The sequence below is a fragment of the Rhamphochromis longiceps genome, linkage group LG19, assembly GCF_057381845.1.
Source record: "Rhamphochromis longiceps isolate RC_006_pf linkage group LG19, R_longiceps_female_GT1.1, whole genome shotgun sequence".
NCBI lineage: Eukaryota > Metazoa > Chordata > Actinopteri > Cichliformes > Cichlidae > Rhamphochromis > Rhamphochromis longiceps.
Genome location: NC_140575.1, coordinates 15,022,525 through 15,044,826, shown reverse-complemented (window position 1 = coordinate 15,044,826; position 22,302 = coordinate 15,022,525). Strand labels below are relative to the sequence as shown.

Sequence of the window (22,302 nt, the reverse complement as noted above, 5' to 3'; positions counted from 1 at the left end):
CGTATAAATCCACCTGCGTAGTTAAACAACCGGCGTGTCCAGTTTACACTGTTGTTAGCAGGCTACTGCTCTTTTGAATGATGCCTCCAGACGGAAATTTCAACACTCCAACACCTGCAAATTCTAAACATGATCATCTTTTGCATCAGTATCAATATCTTTCGTTCCCTCCTCCCTGAGACACTGGCTTAGGGCAATGGGAAGAAGTAATAATCATCTGTGGGCTCTACTAAAGACCTGTTTTATATTATACATAAATATTCTTCACTGTTAATATAAAGATATTGGTGCTGTTTTAAAAGGTCATGAGCTCACGTTTTTAAATGTGCTGTTAGATGTTTAATAACTGGCAACTGAGTACAAATGTGTTCCTTTCAGTCTTGTTTGTATTTTTTCGTTTCTTCTTTTATTCCTCTGACTCTTTAACATGTTGGAAATGGGTTTTCTTTCCCATCTGCTTTTCATGCCCTCCACCACCTGTCATCGCCTGGAAGTCTGAAAAGCTTTTTGCTGGGAACACAGAGCCTTCATCACAACAAGCTAGTTAATCTCTGGTTAATTCGCACCAGGTGCTACTCAGTATAGAACAAAGTTGTTGCCGCAGAAAACACCATTGTTTCAGCAAAGGCCTCGCTTATTTTGATTAATTATGCCACAATGTTAAAAAGATGTGGGGTACAGTTACAGGATTTGCTGTATTTTTCTAAGAATTTTATCTGTGTGTCTTGGGTAAGTAAGTAAGCAAACTTAATTTAGCATTTTACAATATGTCTAAAAAACCATCGATGTTTTTAATGGTTAAAGGAGTCTGCAGAAGCAGTGCTATATCACAGTTGAAGTCCCACTAGAAATTGGTGTGGTGATCTGAGTGGCTGTGGAGTTACTCTGATAGAAGAAGCTTCTGTGACATAGAGGGCTTCGAATGTGATCTGGAGGTGGATAATGCAATTAACCAGTGAATGCTCTCTTGCAGTTTCACTTAAAAACAGTTACAGTGTCAAAGGTGATAAGAAACAAATCCACTGGTAATTTGTTTTCTTGTGTTTGTGTACGCAGTAGGGACTATATGCTCACAGACCACTTCATTAGTTACAGCTTGCTAGGAGCAGTTTGGACCCCATACAGTCATTAGAGCTTCCTTAATTCTTTGCGACACAGTTTCATGAACAAGGTGCTGGAAACATTACAGATTTTGGTCCCTATTGACGTAGTAGTACCGCACAGTTGCTGCAGATCTGTTAGCCGCATTATCCTGCTGGAAGGACTGGTACACTGAGGTCTGTGGGATGCACATAGTTAGCAAAATTATTCAGGGAGGCTCTGCTGTTAAATGAGACTTATTTGGTACTAAGCGGCCGAAAATGTGCCAAGAAAAAATCCCAGCTTGAACCTTCGATACAGGGCAGCTGGATACACATTTTCGTGCCATTTATGCCAAATTCTGACCCTCCCATTCAAATGTTGCAGTAAAAATCCAAACTCGGCAGACCAGTCTTTTTAAGTTTTGTGTTGTCCTGTTTTAATAACCTCATATAAATTGTAGTCTGAGTGTCCAGCTTCCAGTGTGGTCTTCCGCTACAGTGGCCCATCTGCGTCAAGGTTGGACATGTTGTGTGTTCACAGATGCTCTTCTGCAAATCTTGGTTGTAACATGGTTATTTGAGTTACTGTTGCTTTCTTGCTGCCATGCAGTTGACTGATTGGATAATTGCATTCACAAGCAGCTGAATATATGCTATATGTAACGCAGAAGTCGGTGTGTGTGGAATGGCAATGTTTCAGAGTTCAGAGTATGAATTTTTAATGCAATGGTCAATAGTCAGATCACTAAATGGATTTTGTATTTAAAGACTTCCACATTTTATCAAAGTATTTTCTGATCACTAAGTACATCCTCATCCATCTGCAGGCACTTCAGAGATTCACACACTTTGCCAGACATAACCAAACAATGAATAATGAGTGAGACTGATAATGACCACAGTCCTGTGATTTCTTTTTTAAACCTTTGTTTACCAGGATGTGAAACTCTTTTGTGAGAGTGCCCTGAGCTAAGAGAGGAACCATCACTACCCCCATCTACTCACACATACTTTTAAACATCAGTCACAACTTTTTCAATAGCCAAACAAAGTTTATGGTTGGTTTAAAAAACAACTTTTAACCAAGTTAAAAGTTAAAAATGATGAAAGTTTAATTTAACTTTTGTTTACTACTATTTACCCTTTTGCGATGATGGTTATTAGAAAGTGTGATCATTCTTATCAGTTATCCATTCAGCTATTCTGTGGAGATAAACTAGAACGGTGAGCGGCAGAGTGGTGTTGGGTGTGTGTGGGGGCATCAAACAGACTGCTGGTCTTTAGAAGAATCAAAGCTACATCAGTTTTCAAGGTTATGCGCTTGCACAAATGTTGAAATAGTATTTTAATCCAAGGACATGATTTGGAGTCTTGTGGGAATCACCTTTATTGCACCAGTGTCCGCATGGGAACCTGGACAGATTTTGATTCATGAAGCAATATAGCAACTGTACAGTTTTTTTTTTCCACAATTTCTGCTTTAAAATGCATAAAATTTTCCTCTGCTTCATTTTTTAAAACCTTTTCTAACTGTGGAGAAATGAAAGCGTAAAACAACAGCTAGTTTACTCCTGATACAAGCTTTAATAACTGACGAGATGGTGCCGTTTCCGTTTGTAGGCTAACTCTCAGAGCAGAGCCGTGGCAGGACCGCCTGACACACGACTCATCAGCACATCACCAGGCCAGTTCCCCACTGCAGCAAAAGAGAAGTGGACTGTAATTATTAAACAGAGAAGCAGGGAGGAAGAGAAGCTGGCGGGTAAGGGCAGACTGATAAATACACAAAGAAAGAAGCAGGCATGTGGAAGGATAATAAGGTAGAGAGACATAGATAGTTACCAGAGCACCAGATGGATGGGAAACAAGACAGGCCGACAAATAGCGAGGCGCTCGGAAACACCTTAAAGTGAGCTTGGCTCCACCAGCGGACCTGAATTTCTACCCATACATTCAAATAGTTTGTTGTCTCAATATGAAAACTAAATGAATATGGAAAAACATCACCCCCCGCCCTTACTCTATTCCTTCCTTTTTTCATTAATTTGATTGGCAGACAACACAGAGCGGATGGGAGTAAGGGTTTGTAGTTGCTGTGGCAACGGCCTGCTCTTTGTTAAAGGCTACATTCCTGGCATCTGATGTGTCTGCGCCGCGATCGATAAAAACCCAGCCTGCAGGGACTGATGAACGGACTGGGGCTTTTGCCAGGCAGGACCGCGGAGAGAAAAGGAGTTAGGTGGAAGATGTGTGAACAGGAGGATACGGAGATAAAACAGCAATAGAAAGAAAAGGGGAAAGAAAGGCAGAGATATGGAGATGCGAGCGGTGCGGCTGATGAGCTGAGCGGTGGGGTGAGTGCTGTAAGAAAGAGGATGAGTGAGTGTGCATGGCTCCTTCTGCCTCATCTCAGCTATTTTCTGAACGTCACTCACTTCACTATCAAAGTAAGGTACGTGTCTGTCTGTGTGCTCATCATCTGCTTACCTTGGCAGGATTTTGCTTTGCGAGCTTTGCAAGCAGTGGAAAAGCTTTTCTAAAGGCGCCTTTCATATTTCTCCCATTTTTCCTTGCCTTTATCACAGAGCATTCAAATTTCCACCACTCACAGATGTGCCTTACGTTTTGCACACCTAATTGGCAAAGATAGCCATGAGCAGAATGCAAATACTACTGGTAATGAGGCAATTATGGTCAGCCTCTCTGTCTACATAGCCATCTGTCAATTCAACAACCTGTGGCTGCTCACTGGTGGTTTTTTCTGTCAAAGTCTGTGTCTTTCCGAGCCATGGAGAGATTCGGCTCTTAGAGATAACATTTTACTGTTGAACTCTGCATCCGTCTCCTCATTACCCTGCTGTTATCTATGCTTCCTTTCCAGCCCTGCCTTTGCAGGAATGGAAATTAAGAGCCACATTTCGCAGGACAAATGAATAAAAATGCGTATTTAAATTCACTAAAGCAGCCTCTGAAAATTATTAGTGTGTAATCACCTCACCCGTGTGGGAAAAAAACTTGTGCAAGTGGCCACGTTTGCATTTGTCTCCTTAAACATAATTGAAAGAATTTGGTTTGAATTAACTCAAAATGATTTAACTGGAAACAGTTGCATGCACTGTTATGCAAAGCAGCAAATGTGGCCACGGTAAACACCTTTTGTATAATCGCGAGCTGAGAATAAATCACGTGCACGGCGAAACATGCACAGTGGCTGCAGAGGTGTTAGTCCACTGTGCTGCAAAAATAAAAATGTATTTTTCGAAATACAATAAGTATTGCTGGGTTATTTAAGCAGTACAAAGTGCAATACAAATGCATACACCATAACGAAAAAATAATAAGCACAGAAAAGAAAGAAGAGAAAGCATGTGAAACTGCCATTTGTCACAACATCTTAGTGAAAATTATAGAAACACACTGTGTTCAGTGCAATATTTAACAATAAGTGAGTTGACTCAATATGTCGATCGCTAAATAAAGAGTTGTATATAATATATACTTCCATTCATTGTGTTGGGGTTACATGTGCTGGCAAAACTCTGTAGATTTAATTATAGCAGCAAGCACACGCTGTCATTTCATTTTCTGTTTAGTCTGGATTTTAGTTTGAGCACCCCCTTAACCCACCCCCTCAGACACGCACGCTGCAAAACCAACTCACACACATGCAGCAACAACAAATCCACATGGGCATTCAGCCTCAGTGGACTCTAACGAGGGACATTTCTCGCCATTGGGCTGAAACATCTTCCATCCTCGTAAAACATCTCCAGTTAGCCTGCAACCTTTTGTGCTAACACAGTGATGAACGTTCACATTTTTCTGGGGCTGATATTTCTATTTCTTGCTGTGTCTCGCCCTGCTGGGAGTTTAATTCCCTCATATCCACCTCGCCAGGAAAAGGGACAGTTCATTAAAGGAGAACAGAGTTGGCAGCTTAAGTAGACATAAAGTGTAAAAGGTTGTAAAAGGTTGAAAAATGCACGAAGGCGGAGGAGGGGGTGCAGCCTGAGTGTAAGTGTAATTTAACACATTTCTTGTTCATGTCTTGCAGAGCTTGTTCGTGATGGTGCTCTGTATGCACAAGAAGCTGTGCCATGAAAGAGGGCATCGTGGGTAAAAGAGACATGCGACACCCAGCATCGCACCACTGCCACCTCTTTCTGGGCGGGGCCTTGCTGCTTCTCCTGGCCAGCTCGGTTCTGAGCTGCCCCGCCCGATGTGATTGCTCTGCTCCAAGCAAATCGGTCAGTTGCCACCGCAAGCGCCTCCTCACCATCCCTGAAGGCATCCCCATTGAGACACGTGTCCTAGACCTCAGTAAGAACAAGCTGCGCGTCATCACGCCGGACAACTTCTCTTCATTCCAGCAACTAGAAGACCTGGATCTCAGCGACAACCTCATCAGTGCGGTCGAGCCTGGTTCATTTCGTTCTCAGCTTGCTCTCCGCTCGCTCAACTTCCGCAGTAACCTTCTCCAACTGGTTCCTGTCGGTGTTCTGTCGGGCCTGACCAACCTCATCCGCCTTGATCTCAGCCACAACAGACTGGTGGTTCTTCTGGATCATGCCTTTCAAGATCTGCGTAGGTTGACATCACTGGAGGTGGGCGATAACGAGCTGGTTTTCATCTCTCAGCGGGCCTTTACTGGATTACTCGGACTTCAAAGCCTGACACTGGAACGTTCCAATTTGACGGTCGTACCTAGTGACGCTCTGGCACATCTGCACAGCCTGGTCGAGCTGCGCATGCGCTACCTGAGCATTAGTTTTCTTAAGCCTTTCTCTTTTAAGAGGTTATCTCGTCTCCGCCATTTAGAAATTGATTTCTGGCCCTGGCTGGACACACTGCCTCCCCTCTCGCTGCATGGCCTCAACCTCACAACATTGTTCATAACCAACACTAACCTGACTGCCTTCCCAGGCACAGCACTGCACAACCTACCCTACCTCACGCATCTCAACCTGTCCTACTGCCGCATCCAGCACATCCACCAGGGAGATCTGGGCCAACTCTCACACTTGCTGGAGCTCCGCCTCCAAGGGGCTCAGCTGGTTTCTATAGAGCCCTTTGCTTTTGCGGGCCTCAAATCTTTACAACTACTGGATGTGTCAGAGAACCGACTGGACTCTCTGGAGAAGGGAGTGTTCGCCTCTCTAGACAGCTTGAAGAGGCTTTGTTTGGGTGGAAACCCGTTAGTGTGCGACTGCAGATTGCTTTGGCTGCTCAACAGCCACAAGCCCCTTTCTCTGCAGATTTTGGATGTCCAGCCTAAGTGCAGCGCACCTCAGAACCTCATTGGGCAAACTCTCCAGGACCTCAAGGAGCCTCTGGTGTCCAAGTACATGACCTGCACCAAGCCACGGATTGGACCCAACACCACACAGCTGCTGATGGCTGACGAAGGCCAGCCCGCCCGTCTGAGCTGCATGGCAGAGGGAGCGCCACAGCCGTCTGTGGTCTGGATTACACCTCACAGACGCTATATCACAGCCAAAAGCCGTGGTAGGGTGGAGGTCCGACCAGATGGTACCCTTGAGATCAAGACAGCAGAGCTGCATGACCACGGGGTGTATAGGTGTATTGCCAGTAACCCCGCTGGCAATGCTAGCCTTTCGGCCTCTTTAGCTGTGAAGAGTCTGAGCATTGGGGATAGATCTCAATATAGCAACAGGAGCACAAATAATCTGACAGACTCCAACAGCACATCGGGGAATGGGACTGCACTGTACAACATGACAGACACATTAGACATTAAGACTATCATTATATCTACAGCCATGGGCTGCCTGTCCTTCCTAGGTGTGGTCATCTTCTGCTTCCTGTTTCTGTTTGCCTGGAGCCGAGGGAAAGGACGCCATAAGAGCAACTTTGATATGGAGTATGTCCCTCGCAAATCCAACGGGGCTTCAGCAGAGGCGACGGAAACAAGTGGCCCACGAAGGGTCAACATGAAAATGATCTGAAAACAACGCAGACTGGCACACACCATAACGGTGTTAACGGCACAGTGCACACATATCAGTTAGGGAAAAAAATAAAGTTTTTTCTATGACACAGTGGATTTGTGACAAATGAAAGTCATGTACATTTATAGTGGGTGTCGATATGACGGTGACGTTGTGACAAAGTGGACATGTGACCATAAAAGTGATATATGAAACCGTGGACGTGTTTATATGAAATAATGTTCTCATACAGTACACTGAATATAATACTATAACCAACATATCAATATGGGAGTGATATAGTGTTGCACTAGGCATGTGATTCAGTGGTGATGTGATGAGTAATGATGTTGTCGACTCACCGTGACATCAAGGTGAAGGAGGGAGCCGCCGGGACTGACAGGGGACGTCTTTGCGTGGCAGTAGAGCTATCATCGCTGCAACATGTCAGGACTAAATTGTCTAATACCCATCTTAGCTGCAGTGTGAAAGGTGTGCGTTGTGTTCATGTGTGCGTGCGTGCTTGTATGTGCGCGTGCATCTGTGTGCGCATGTTGCATTCGTGTGTTTCTTTGTGCATGTGCACGCATTGCCTTTCTTGTTGGGTGGAACAATTAAAGCGAATGATGGGGTCCAAAGCATTTTTCCAGGCCTTTTTCTTCTCGTTCGGTCATTGTAACGACACCAACGCCACTGTTGAGTAAAACAGAGGATTATATATGTTTGTATGCAAAATGACAATTAATATATTCAAAAGAGATGCTGCATAGCTACATTATGAAAAGGGGTCATTGTCCTCCTTGGAATGACTTCAACACTGGATAGTTTTTTTCTAAACTTACAGAAATGTAGTTATGTGAGGCCAGAGCTTTGTCTTTCCCTTGGAGCTCACTTCCCAGCAAAACAAGACGCTTTTCCTGACAAACAGCAGTGGACAATTCTGTTATTGCTCTGGAAAGGCTTCTAGCCATAGAAATGGCATGTTAAACCCATTTTATAACATAATAAATCATTGGAGATTTTTCTGCCAGACAAATCCCCTGATATGATATAAAAGCTAGACACAATGGCAAAGATTTACTGGCCAGTGCCCTCTTTGGGACAAGACACAGTTGAGCTTCGCACATTTATGGGTTGAATTCCCCTTCCTCTCGCATTTTTCTTTGAGCGCATCACTTCAAGCTAGCGTGTCGGGATGCTTCCCAGGGGCTACCAAAAGGTCCTGGGTATTTAATAGATGGAAATTTTAAAGTTGTAGTGGATCTTGTACTGTTTAAGGGGGGGTTTCCGTTGTTGTTGAAATTGTTCTTTGTAATGCAGGGATGTGGGTGTTAACTTGTGTGATCCTGTTGTGATAAAATGTTCAAGGTTGTATAATTGTTTTCATATGACAAATTTATGGGTATATTTTCAAAAGGAAATAAATCTTAATCATACCCCTAAATCTGGAGTTGCTGTCTATAATATCACTTCTTCATAAGCAAGTAGGCATGATTTTATATGACTTAATTAATGTGATTTTTACTTATTTTATTAGTTTAATATTATAGGAACAGTGTGGCTGATATGTCATGGTGTCAAACATGCACATTTATGAGCTATTTTGGCTCAATTAATTGCACTCTAACATCAGGAATACCGCACAGTGCTCAGCATGGTGGCGGTTTTTCAAAGTTAAAACATGCCGCTTTAATATGCTATAGTTCAGTGCTATTTTTCACATCTGTAGTCAAGCTAGCTGCAGTTGGTAAACCACTTGGGTTTTGATAGTTAACACAAGTATCCATAGCCCCAGGGATCCCTATGGTTTTGCAGATCCTCAAACACGAAATCATTGACAATAAAATTAAAATGAAACAGTTGGATGAATTGTCATGAAGTTTGGTGTTTATGTTCCTTTTTTGACAATCACATTAAATTCCCTAACATTTTAACTTTTAACCCTCTCGAGGCAGGCGTTGCCAATTTGCAACAGTTAAAAACTAACAACCTGATTACCCCATATACAGGTGTCACGGCTGCCGAGGCGAGCCGTGTGGATTTAGAAGGAGGACCCAAGATGCAGGCAGTGGATAAGATGCCGGTGAGTTTATTTATACAGGAGTGAGAAGGCAAACAGGCAAGAGGGAAGACAAAACTAAAGACCTGGGGCCCGTTCTTCGTACCTCGCTAAGTAGGTTAGCCGGATTAGATTGTTGACGATTTCGCGTGATCCTGGATCAGTCGGTTCCCCGAAGCTCATCCGGGACTTGCTGTCATAGCAACAGAGCCGTAAGTGTAAACCTGCTCGGGAGCAGGTTTACTTTATGTAAACAGGATTAGATCGCGGCCACGCAGGTATGTCCGCGTCATCATACGAAAGCAACAGCGATATTCCACCACTGTTTCACCATAAATAAATAACATCAATGTAACTAAAGACAATGCAGCACCTGATCCATTTATTGATTTCACACAGGTCATTTCCTAAAAAAGGGAAATGTACTATTAACATTCTATTACATGTATGTGATTATTACAGATGTAATTCATATTTCAGAGTAGTAATTGTAAATTACTTCGTGTAATCAAGATGAGAGACCACGGCTATAAAAGCGAAGGTGGATTTGGGAAGCCTGTCGCAGCCATGTCCTGTCCGTATACGCGAGCCACCCATTGCGGAAGGTGCAAGATTGATAAGGAGAGTCCTCAGAATTCAGCGTATATTGCGGGATAGACAGGATCCTTTAGCTCAGCGCGACAGTGTGCTCATAGAGAGATATCGATTTTCCCGTGAGGGTATTATTCACTTAACCAACTTGTTGACGAGGGGGTGCAGGACCACCACCTGTCTTTTTTTCCTCTGCCCTTTTCTTGGTTGCTGTTATAAACAAACAGATTATTCCAGGGTCTCTTTCCAAGAGACTAAAAGCAATATAAGTGATAAATATTACCATTCTGTAGGATATTCTTATATTTCACTTTTACCTGTTCCCATGTTCTAGTGGGTCCTGTCGTGGCTCTAATGTGAAAGAGGATAAAATATAACATATTATAATATAATGTAATATAATATTGGATAATATAGTGTAATATAATAAATCTACCCTACCGCCTACTGGTGTTGGCCAGAGGGGCCGATGGCGCGATATGGCAGCCTGGCTTCTGTCAGTCTGCCCCAGGGCAGCTGTGGCTACAACTGTAGCTGCCTCCACCAGTGTGTGAATGTGAGAGTGACTGAATAGTGGCATTGTAAAGCGCTTTGGGTGCCTTGAAAAGCGCTATATCAATCCACTCCATTATTATTGTTATTATTAAATTACTTACGAGTTTGATTTGTCAGCAACTTCCTGCCAGCCCTCGCTCCTTGCTTTTGCAGCCTTTGCAGTGTTCCCTTGCGTTCTGATTAAACTCTGAAACTCCTGAAATCCCTCACTCAAGAGTTCTTGCTCTGCTGCCGAAAAATACCGAGCCGAGCGCGCTCCGTCGACATTTTCGCCGACCAATCAGAGGGTTGCCGATCAATGTTTCTACTATCGATGCGTGGCCCCTTTTACGACACCCAGTGATGTCACATTACTGCGTCCAGCTGTACTAATCGTCAACAGCAGGTGTGTTCGGGGAACCGGATTAGCGAGCTCACGGTTAGCGCGATGATTTGATCTTGGATGTGTCATTTGATCTTGGATGTAGTAAGCGACGTACGAAGAACGGGCCCCTGGGGCCCGTTCTTCGTACCTCGCTAAGTAGGTTAGCCGGATTAGATTGTTGACGATTTCGCGTGATCCTGGATCAGTCGGTTCCCCGAAGCTCATCCGGGACTTGCTGTCATAGCAACAGAGCCGTAAGCGTAAACCTGCTCGGGAGCAGGTTTACTTTATGTAAACAGGATTAGATCGCGGCCACGCAGGTATGTCCGCGTCATCATACGAAAGCAACAGCGATATTCCACCACTGTTTCACCATAAATAAATAACATCAATGTAACTAAAGACAATGCAGCACCTGATCCATTTATTGATTTCACACAGGTCATTTCCTAAAAAAGGGAAATGTACTATTAACATTCTATTACATGTATGTGATTATTACAGATTTAATTCATATTTCAGAGTAGCAATTGTAAATTACTTCGTGTAATCAAGATGAGAGACCACGGCTATAAAAGCGAAGGTGGATTTGGGAAGCCTGTCGCAGCCATGTCCTGTCCGTATACGCGAGCCACCCATTGCGGAAGGTGCAAGATTGATAAGGAGAGTCCTCAGAATTCAGCGTATATTGCGGGACAGACAGGATCCTTTAGCTCAGCGCGACAGTGTGCTCATAGAGAGATATCGATTTTCCCGTGAGGGTATTATTCACTTAACCAACTTGTTGACGAGGGGGTGCAGGACCACCACCTGTCTTTTTTTCCTCTGCCCTTTTCTTGGTTGCTGTTATAAACAAACAGATTATTCCAGGGTCTCTTTCCAAGAGACTAAAAGCAATATAAGTGATAAATATTACCATTCTGTAGGATATTCTTATATTTCACTTTTACCTGTTCCCATGTTCTAGTGGGTCCTGTCGTGGCTCTAATGTGAAAGAGGATAAAATATAACATATTATAATATAATGTAATATAATATTGGATAATATAGTGTAATATAATAAATCTACCCTACCGCCTACTGGTGTTGGCCAGAGGGGCCGATGGCGCGATATGGCAGCCTGGCTTCTGTCAGTCTGCCCCAGGGCAGCTGTGGCTACAACTGTAGCTGCCTCCACCAGTGTGTGAATGTGAGAGTGACTGAATAGTGGCATTGTAAAGCGCTTTGGGTGCCTTGAAAAGCGCTATATCAATCCACTCCATTATTATTGTTATTATTAAATTACTTACGAGTTTAATTTGTCAGCAACTTCCTGCCAGCCCTCGCTCCTTGCTTTTGCAGCCTTTGCAGTGTTCCCTTGCGTTCTGATTAAACTCTGAAACTCCTGAAATCCCTCACTCAAGAGTTCTTGCTCTGCTGCCGAAAAATACCGAGCCGAGCGCGCTCCGTCGACATTTTCGCCGACCAATCAGAGGGTTGCCGATCAATGTTTCTACTATCGATGCGTGGCCCCTTTTACGACACCCAGTGATGTCACATTACTGCGTCCAGCTGTACTAATCGTCAACAGCAGGTGTGTTCGGGGAACCGGATTAGCGAGCTCACGGTTAGCGCGATGATTTGATCTTGGATGTGTCATTTGATCTTGGATGTAGTAAGCGACGTACGAAGAACGGGCCCCTGAACTGGGAAAGCTAAAGGACAAACCTGAGATGATACAAAAAGGGATGAGAGGCAGAGAGACGAGCAGGACACCGAGTAACACAGACGGACACCGAGTAACACAGACAAACCGGCAACAGGCAGGAAAACACACAGGGCTTATATACACAGGGTAGTAACGGGGGAATCGGCAACAGGAGGGAGACACAGCTGGGAGAGATCAGGGCTAGCGAGACAGGGGGAACAAAGCTGCACATACTAACATCAGACAGGAACAAGAACCTTCAAAGTAAAACAGGAAACAAAACACACTTTACTAAGACACAGACTAGACAGAGACAGACTTGACACTGACCAAAGGCTACTAAATGATAATCATAATCACAACAGTATCAGATCATAAATCATAATATAGAAAAACACCAAGATAACTGAAACACCAAGTACCAGAGAAACATAAAGGAAAATCCATGATGCAAAAGTACCAAAACATAATGAACTCAAAATACTGGGTCCAACGGACCCAGAACCGTGACAACAGGGAGTGCAGAATTATTAGGCAAGTTGTATTTTTGAGGGATAATTTTATTATTGAACAACAACCATGTTCTCAATGAACCCAAAAAACTCATTAATATCAAAGCTGAATGTTTTTGGAAGTAGTTTTTAGTTTGTTTTTAGTTTTAGCTATTTTAGGGGGATATCTGTGTGTGCAGGTGACTATTACTGTGCATAATTATTAGGCAACTTAACAAAAAACAAATATATACCCATTTCAATTATTTATTTTTATCAGTGAAACCAATATAACATCTCCACATTCACAAATATACATTTCTGACATTCAAAAACAAAACAAAAACAAATCAGCGACCAATATAGCCACCTTTCTTTGCAAGGACACTCAAAAGCCTGCCATCCATGGATTCTGTCAGTGTTTTGATCTGTTCACCATCAACATTGCGTGCAGCAGCAACCACAGCCTCCCAGACACTGTTCAGAGAGGTGTACTGTTTTCCCTCCTTGTAAATCTCACATTTGATGATGGACCACAGGTTCTCAATGGGGTTCAGATCAGGTGAACAAGGAGGCCATGTCATTAGTTTTTCTTCTTTTATGCCCTTTCTTGCCAGCCACGCTGTGGAGTACTTGGACGTGTGTGATGGAGCATTGTCCTGCATGAAAATCATGTTTTTCTTGAAGGATGCAGACTTCTTCCTGCACCACTGCTTGAAGAAGGTGTCTTCCAGAAACTGGCAGTAGGACTGGGAGTTGAGCTTGACTCCATCCTCAACCCGAAAAGGCCCCACAAGCTCATCTTTGATGATACCAGCCCAAACCAGTACTCCACCTCCACCTTGCTGGCGTCTGAGTCGGACTGGAGCTCTCTGCCCTTTACCAATCCAGCCACGGGCCCATCCATCTGGCCCATCAAGACTCACTCTCATTTCATCAGTCCATAAAACCTTAGAAAAACCAGTCTTGAGATATTTCTTGGCCCAGTCTTGACGTTTCAGCTTGTGTGTCTTGTTCAGTGGTGGTCGTCTTTCAGCCTTTCTTACCTTGGCCATGTCTCTGAGTATTGCACACCTTGTGCTTTTGGGCACTCCAGTGATGTTGCAGCTCTGAAATATGGCCAAACTGGTGGCAAGTGGCATCTTGGCAGCTGCACGCTTGACTTTTCTCAGTTCATGGGCAGTTATTTTGCGCCTTGGTTTTTCCACACGCTTCTTGCGACCCTGTTGACTATTTTGAATGAAACGCTTGATTGTTCGATGATCACGCTTCAGAAGCTTTGCAATTTTGAGACTGCTGCATCCCTCTGCAAGATATCTCACTATTTTTGACTTTTCTGGGCCTGTCAAGTCCTTCTTTTGACCCATTTTGCCAAAGGAAAGGACGTTGCCTAATAATTATGCACACCTGATATAGGGTGTTGATGTCATTAGACCACACCCCTTCTCATTACAGAGATGCACATCACCTAATATGCTTAATTGGTAGTAGGCTTTCGAGCCTATACAACTTGGAGTAAGACAACATGCATGAAGAGGATGAAGTGGACAAATTACTCATTTGCCTAATAATTCTGCACTCCCTGTACATATTTTATGAGGTTTTTTTACTCAGAAGTACCACTGCAGGACTTGGTTGTGCATTAGCAACAAAAAGTTTAATTTGAGCCTGAGAGGGTTAAGATCTTTGGTTAATGACGAAATCTAGCAAAACCAAGACGTGATGAAAATGTTAACTATGAAAATCTGTATGCTAACAGTCACATGATGATGCTAATATTTATTTGAGGTGATAAGTATGTCCCAATTCATAGGCCGCATCCTTCGGAGGACGATTATGTCACAGCCAAGCGTCCCAATTCGAAGGCTGCTCCAAATCGATTACCGTGGATTTGAAGGATAGATCAGGTGTATCCTTCGTGGCCCAACCTATCCCAGAATTCATAGCTTTTAGCTGAGGCTCTGTACCATACCTGACCATACCGTACCCTCAGTAAACATTACAGCATGATGTCAAACTAAGAAATATAAATACAGCCCATTTACATTAAGTGCATTACTTATCTAATTAATCTCTTTAACCTGGAGATCCCTGTCAAAGGGTGAGGATGTATCTTCAAATCACACTTTAAGAAGTTCTCACACTTTAATTCACAGCTTGAGTTTTTTGGGCTGCTGCCATTGGGGATATCATTTGTGCTCCTTTTAAAAAAATAAAATAAAATAAACTGTTAACACTTACATGTAAATAATATATATTTATGCCCATATCTATGAATGTTCACAGGTTGTTAAACTCAAATTTCTGACTTTTAGATCAGTTCAGATAGAAAATATTTAGTGTCCTGTTACAAGTAGAACATGCTCTGATAAGTATTTGGTGTTTTATATCCCATGCAGTTTTTGTTGCATCTGTCCCTGCTGTTTTCTGCATGGTGAGATCCAGCTAGCCTTTCTGCTTTACCAGCTGGAAGCCTTGTATTTACCTTCAACACTAGTTGATGCTGGCTTGTTTGTTATAAATTTCTCTACTAAAAATGTCGTCTCAGTGATTTTAAAAGAGAGATTTTACTGAATTAAGAGGAGGTCTGAAGTCCTGCTTTAGGGCAATTTACTGTAGCAATCTTTCTCAGATTGCTGGTTATTGACTAAATGCAAATCACTAGTCCTTATCATCAATCACCAGCTAGCTACAGTGCTAACAAAGTAATATTTCTGTGACCCCAAAATATTTTAAACAAATATACTAAATAAAAGGCTTCCAAAAAAAGAAAAGAAAATTCAACTCTGCTATTAAATTTCTTTCTCACATAGTTCACCTTGGACGTGTTCTGCTGCAGAGTGAATCTGAAGAAACCCCTACACATGACCATGTTTTCATATTCAAGCTGATCTGGTTGTGCAGCACACCTCTGTGTGGTCCAGACTGGAGCTGGAAAACTGCGACTCCATGCAGTTATTTTGCTGCTTACACTGATCAGAAAACATTAAAACTGGGCCACATGAAAGAAAAACATCAGAACTGGGACACTTTGAGCTGTAGCGTGTATGTATCCTAAAAAAGCCTGTAAATTCTGGGAACACGCCACATTACATGACCTGACTCTAAGGTAAGGCGATAACATACATAAGGTCATATCGCTGCTTTGTTGATAACAACAGCTGACATGTACACATCCTCACACTGACAAATGGGCAAAATGTACAAAGTAATGCCAGTTATGCTGCTCCAATAGAAAGCTCTGTGTGTGAAAGCTCACACAGAATATTCAGGCTGCGCTGAGTCCTTATGAAGGCAGGATCAAAGTCGCTCCAACAGGCTTTCATTGTTTCCATTGGAGTTTTCCTTTCACTGAACGATTGCTGTAAACAATGCCACGAAAATGCAATAAATCTGTTACTCCTTCCCTCTTTTCTTCTGCTCAGTAGAGGATTTCCAAATCAGTTCTTTAATGATCTGAGCTCATTACGAGCTGTTAACGGTGTAATTTCTATTGTAAAAGATTCTCTTGCTTAGTGATCAGTCAAAGAAACACAGTGTTATTAGCTCCGTTTTACGCCTCTGATTAAAACCAGGGCCATCATTTTCTGCAGTAAATGTACGATGCCAGCATTTTAAGTGGATTAAAACACTTACAGAGTGTTTGGTGCCACTCAAGTAGAGGTTTTCACACGCAGAGCCATGCACTCTTAAATGAATTACTTCGCACATCATAATGGCTCTTTATAAAGAGTGTGTCACCACCTGCAGCTGTACCAAAAGAATGAATGAAATAGAGGTTTTCAAGAGTGGACGATCCAAATTATTGTACAATCTCTGACCTGTTAGCCAGTACTTGAAATAAAACTATTTGTCCCTCACTCATAGCTTTTTTTTGTTTTGTATTTTAGTTGAGAAGCAGATATGGAAGCAGATTGTCAGGCACTTGAAAAATGTTTAATTTAAACTTTCCAAACTTTATCTTTGTTGCTTATGTAGCTGTGAAGGGCTTGGGCTGACTTAATGAGCCATAACTCTGGGGAGAATTGCTTCCACACTCTGAAAAAGTATATTTTGCTTTCATTCAGTTTTAACTTGTAACCAAACTTGACAGGATACAGATTTTCTTTTTCTTTTTTTACTTATTTATTTTTTAAATTGTCCCTGCCTCGGTTGTGTAACCAATCATTATCCCTGCTACCTTTCACTGTCTGGTTCCTCCAGTCAGTTCCTCCTGTGCCGTTTTGATGCATGCTTCACAGTAACACAGATCAATAAGAAATCTGGAGTTTGGTGCACCAGCTCTCCCCAGTGCCTCGAAGCTCGCTGATGATGTACAGACGATAATGAAAGGTCAGTCGCTAATCGAGTCGGTCCGCAGAGATGTCTGTTTCCAGCGCACTTTCTCACATTTCCTTAAAATGATCAATCTTTTTAACCTCAGTCACAATAATTATTGCATTCTTTTTTTTATTCCATGATTAGATTTTTTTCAAAACTCAAATTAAAAACAAGAATGTGATACAAGTGCCACCGTTTTTTGTGAAAATGTAATTATGCTTCATGCTTGAGATAAGGGCATTTTCGCTCAAACTGCAGTGATGGTGAAATCACGCTTAGCACCGGCCTACTCTCGTTTAACCCCGCTCTGGTCAGAGTCGAGCACCACTCATTTCATCTCGGTGGAATTGCCCCATTAAAACACAGCTTGTGGCAAGTGTCAGCGAGAGGTGCACTGTGAAAGATGAGAGCAATAACAGAAGAGAAGCACATCACATTGCGTCAGTAGTCAACCCTCCAGGGAGTGGACTAAATTGATACGTCGCCCAAAGCTCTGGGGGGTAGGAAATGTTCAGTGTGACGTCATTTAAAAGACGTTCTCACCTGAGTTGTTTAAAAGTAGGCAGGGGCACTTATGAATGGGACACCTGCCCTGCAGGATATTACATGTGTATATAAAAATCACCACTGGGTGCCTGTAGGCATACAGTGAGATTTGCGCTGAGGCCATGGAGGATTACAGTCACATTAGAGATATCCTCTGGGCTTCACTTGTAACCTGTGTGAACACTACAGGTTACAGCTACTGTGAGTGCTCGAGCTGGCTTATACTGCAGTATTGCAGTAAAGCCTAAGCCATAACTTTATTTTAAAAGATAAAGGATGGTCCAAAAACATGACATTTACAAATCTTGTCAGCGCATGTTCACTATTTTTTTTTAACTGCAGTTTGCCAGAAAGTGAAACGAATGATTATAAATGATTAATTTGTGAGTTATGACTCTGTGCCCTGCTTCTTCCCGCTGACACTAAATCACAGAGGAAGAAAAGCAAAGCTAGGTGCTGATTAATTCAAACATTAATTCTCCTTTACAACAAGCCTTCCAGTCAGCTTTAAATAGGCCCATTGTTCAACTGAAATCACTAGACACAATTGTCTTTCCATAGCAGCGTGCTTGTCAATGAGTCACCAATTAATTGGGTGCATTCTGGAGGGCTGGCCAGTGGCAGCTAGTTTTACATCACTCACTTGTATTGCAGATCTGTTTAAGCACAAATATCTGGACTACATGCAGGTTACTGGACTTTTCCTGGTATACTAACAATAGATCTGATAAGTCATTAATTTTCCTGAGATATATCTCTTTAAACTGCAACAAACATTGGGGGCACGTATTTGCCCAGGAAGGATCCACACTGGTCGGCGCTGGTTGTCAGCCAGCAGTCAAAATGATGAGGCAGAAGTCAGCCTCTTCAGGATGAAGAGGTCACAGCCATGCTTAGAGGTTCAGGAGAGCTAATTAGACTGAATGAATGACAGGGGACCTGAGGGGGTAAATGCAATTATCAATAGATTGGACGACAGAGATTTCTGCTTATAAATGCTAACATGTTATAAACCCTCACCCACCTGAAGTTAAACTCAAATATATGTACTTCTTTGTCCGCAGAGTTGAGAAAGCAGGAAGCTTGCAGCACAAACAGCTCTTGGCTCATTACCACACTGCACACGCTCCAATGATAGTTAGTCCAATATGCTTCCTTTCTGTCAGGGAATTTATGGACAATATGACAGCTGCAGTAACTATTTGAAAATTGCCCGCTTGCTAAATGAAATGATAAGCCAAAAAGCTGCAGTGCATCGGGGTAACAAGGATCACCTGCTCCTAAATATATACAACTCTGCCTCAGCAGGTGCTGCAAGATGAGTCGGACTGTCACTTCAAGCATGTCTGCAGAAACAGTCTGAATAATCATTATAGTGTGTTCAGCTTTTTCCCAGAAAGGGAGCAATAACCAGAAGAGATACCGCTCCCGCATGTTTCATGTCTGATTGTTTGATCCGGGATAAAAGACGCACAGGAAACCCAGATGGCTGTCTCCGCTTGGCTTGCTTCCAAAAAAACGCAGTTGTTTGGAATCTACTGGGAGTCCCTTAATGTCTGAGCAGTGTATAGGAAGGGTGTCTGGAGGAATTTAAATCTGAAGAAGAGCAGAGCTGACACTAGTGTCTGCAGGCACAATGGTGATAGAAGCAACAGGGGATGAACAAAACCCTAAAAAATTACAAAATAAAAATTAAAAACACATAACGCACGAATCGGTTTGAGAGCTAAAACACTTGTATAAACACAAGTAGGATTAAAGAGGTTGTGATTTAAATTAGTCTGAGATTTATTGCGGAATGAAATAAACTGAATAAATCTGTATAGATAGAGACAGAGATATTCTGCCGGAGGATTCTTCCTTTTAGAAGGGATTTTTTCTTCCCACTGTAGCCAAGTGCTTGCTCATATGAGGTCATGTGACCATTGGCGTTTTGGCTTTATTACTGTAGGGTTTACTTTACCTGGCAGTTTAAACTGAATTGAATTGAATTGGTTTGAGGAAAAATCTGTATTTCCTAACCAGTTGGTAGTTGTTCGGCTGCTCAGAGTCTCTTTCTTTCCTCCCCTCTGTATTGGTTTGTGTATGTGTGTGTCTTGGTGGGTGGGTGTGTTTTTATTTTTGAGAGGCGGAGCATGTTTGAGGTCTCCACCCTGCTTTTCACGCACCTGTGTGACACAGCAAGCTTGGCACAGGGTGCTGCACTAAAACCATTTTTGCGATTCCTTTCTTGCTAGTAGATTGCTGTGATTGCATGCAAACCACAGGTGCCTCTGGCTATCTGCTATCATGACCAAAACAACTGCAAGGTTTTTGGTGTTGCACACTTTTTGTGACCCATTTTTACCAAGGCTACTATTTTTCCCCCAGTTCTTGGTAGTTATTAACCACTCTCCTAGCCTTTTGTGACCAGAATCTGATGTAGGTTCTATCCTCATTCACCCCAACTTGACAGCAGAAATGCCTCAATAGCTGATTTGCTATTGCTAAGCTTCACCTTTGCTAATCCAGGCCACAGAAGAGAAGCTCTCAACTGCATTTGTGGTGGTAAAGTATGTTTAATGCAATGATCTAACAAATAATGCGGCTTGTCATGCACTCAGATGTTCAAACAATCTGCCTTGTGTGCTACTTTACCAAGTGTCAGTGTGACCCAAGCAGTCGGGGAAGGGACTTTACTAATCATGGGGGCTGGCTTCATACTCCACCCTCATCCAAATATGGGTGGCTCCTGGCTCTAAAAAAGAAGTTGATGAATGCCTTAGATTACAGATTTAATAACAAATAACTGATGATGAAGTGGTGAAGGGCATTTTTGTTGCCACAGCACATTTATGATCACACACTGGTGACACATCAAGGGCACTTCTTATCTTGCACAGGGAGACTTCGTCTGGAGCACCTGGGGATCGAACCAAAAACTTTGTCTGTTCTACCTGAAAGCTAAACTTTAAAGAAAATGGCAAACAAACATATAAAAAGGAAGCAACTCTTTTTGTGTTGGGATTGGACACAAATTGAAAGTGAAGTAGGGGATGTATAATTATCCAAAAGATACGCAATTCTGTGTCTACCTAGTGCATTATACACAACAGTCGAATGCTGCTATTGTTGTCAGTTCTGTTTATGCTCTACTGCTGAGGTATTCTTTCTGAGAAAAGCAACTCCAAGTGCCACTGCCACTTAGAGGGAATTGGGAACAAGTTCAAAGCCATTGGGGAAACTTTGGTCTTGACCCCAGAAAATCTGCATGGGACAAACACCCTTGAAAACCAGCGGGGTGCAAGGAGAAGCAGTATATTCAGGAAGGGTGCAGCTAAAATAGATTTTCAAGTATAGACGTGTTGAACTGGGAAACAGTGCTTTGTTACTGAGCTCTGGGTGTCACAGGAAGCTATATTAAAAGCAACATGAAAGAGAGAAAGTTGGTTAAAGTACTGAAGAACACAAAATATTTCCCATTAAATTTTTGGTACTATAAATTTGCAATCATTCATGGCCAGTTTTAATAAGATTAGAAAGGAATATTTCAGATGGACAGCTCAGGTTTATCCGTTTGGAGACAGAGTGCTCAATGGCTGCCAACTGAAGGAAAAGAGGAAGACCACAGAGGAGGTTCATGGATGTAATCAAGGAGGACATGCAGAAGAACAGGATGAGATGGAGGCAGATGATCCACTGTGGCAAACCCTAAAGGAACTAGCCACAAGAAGAAGGTTCATTTCCAGTTTCCTATTGGCTGCTGCTGGGTTGGAGATTAACGGTCAGAGAAGAGAGCTTCAAAATCTGCTTAAAGAGGCACATACAGTGGGGCAAAAAAGTATTTAGTCAGCCACCGATTGTGCAAGTTCCCCCACCTAAAATGATGACAGAGGTCAGTAATTTGCACCAGAGGTACACTTCAACTGTGAGAGACAGAATGTGAAAAAAAATCCATGAATCCACATGGTAGGATTTGTAAAGAATTTATTCGTAAATCAGGGTGGAAAATAAGTATTTGGTCAATAACAAAAATACAACTCAATACTTTGTAACATAACCTTTGTTGGCAATAACAGAGGTCAAACGTTTACTATAGGTCTTTACCAGGTTTGCACACACAGTAGCTGGTATTTTGGCCCATTCCTCCATGCAGATCTTCTCGAGAGCAGTGATGTTTTGGGGCTGTCGCCGAGCAACACGGACTTTCAACTCCCACCACAGATTTTCTATGGGGTTGAGGTCTGGAGACTGGCTAGGCCACTCCAGGACTTTCAAATGCTTCTTAAGGAGCCACTCCTTTGTTGCCCGGGCGGTGTGTTTTGGATCATTGTCATGTTGGAAGACCCAGCCTCGTTTCATCTTCAAAGTTCTCACTGATGGAAGGAGGTTTTGGCTCAAAATCTCACGATACATGGCCCCATTCATTCTGTCCTTAACACGGATCAGTCGTCCTGTCCCCTTGGCAGAAAAACAGCCCCATAGCATGATGTTTCCACCCCCATGCTTCACAGTAGGTATGGTGTTCTTGGGATGCAACTCAGTATTCTTCTTCCTCCAAACACGACGAGTTGAGTTTATACCAAAAAGTTCTACTTTGGTTTCATCTGACCACATGACATTCTCCCAATCCTCTGCTGTATCATCCATGTGCTCTCTGGCAAACTTCAGACGGGCCTG

The 22,302-nt window shown here is 42.7% G+C and overlaps 1 protein-coding gene across 1 annotated transcript in view; it reads left to right on the top strand.

The window, feature by feature from the left end:
* The window catches only part of lingo2b (leucine rich repeat and Ig domain containing 2b), a 41,866-nt gene extending 33,427 nt beyond the window's left edge, over positions 1-8,439 (top strand). The window contains exon 2 of the mRNA XM_085391267.1: positions 5,137-8,439. Coding sequence (XP_085247393.1) covers positions 5,180-7,048 — 1,869 coding nt within the window. The 5' untranslated portion in view covers positions 5,137-5,179 and the 3' untranslated portion in view covers positions 7,049-8,439. The remainder of the gene's footprint in view (positions 1-5,136) is intronic.
* The last annotated feature ends 13,863 nt before the right edge of the window (positions 8,440-22,302 follow it).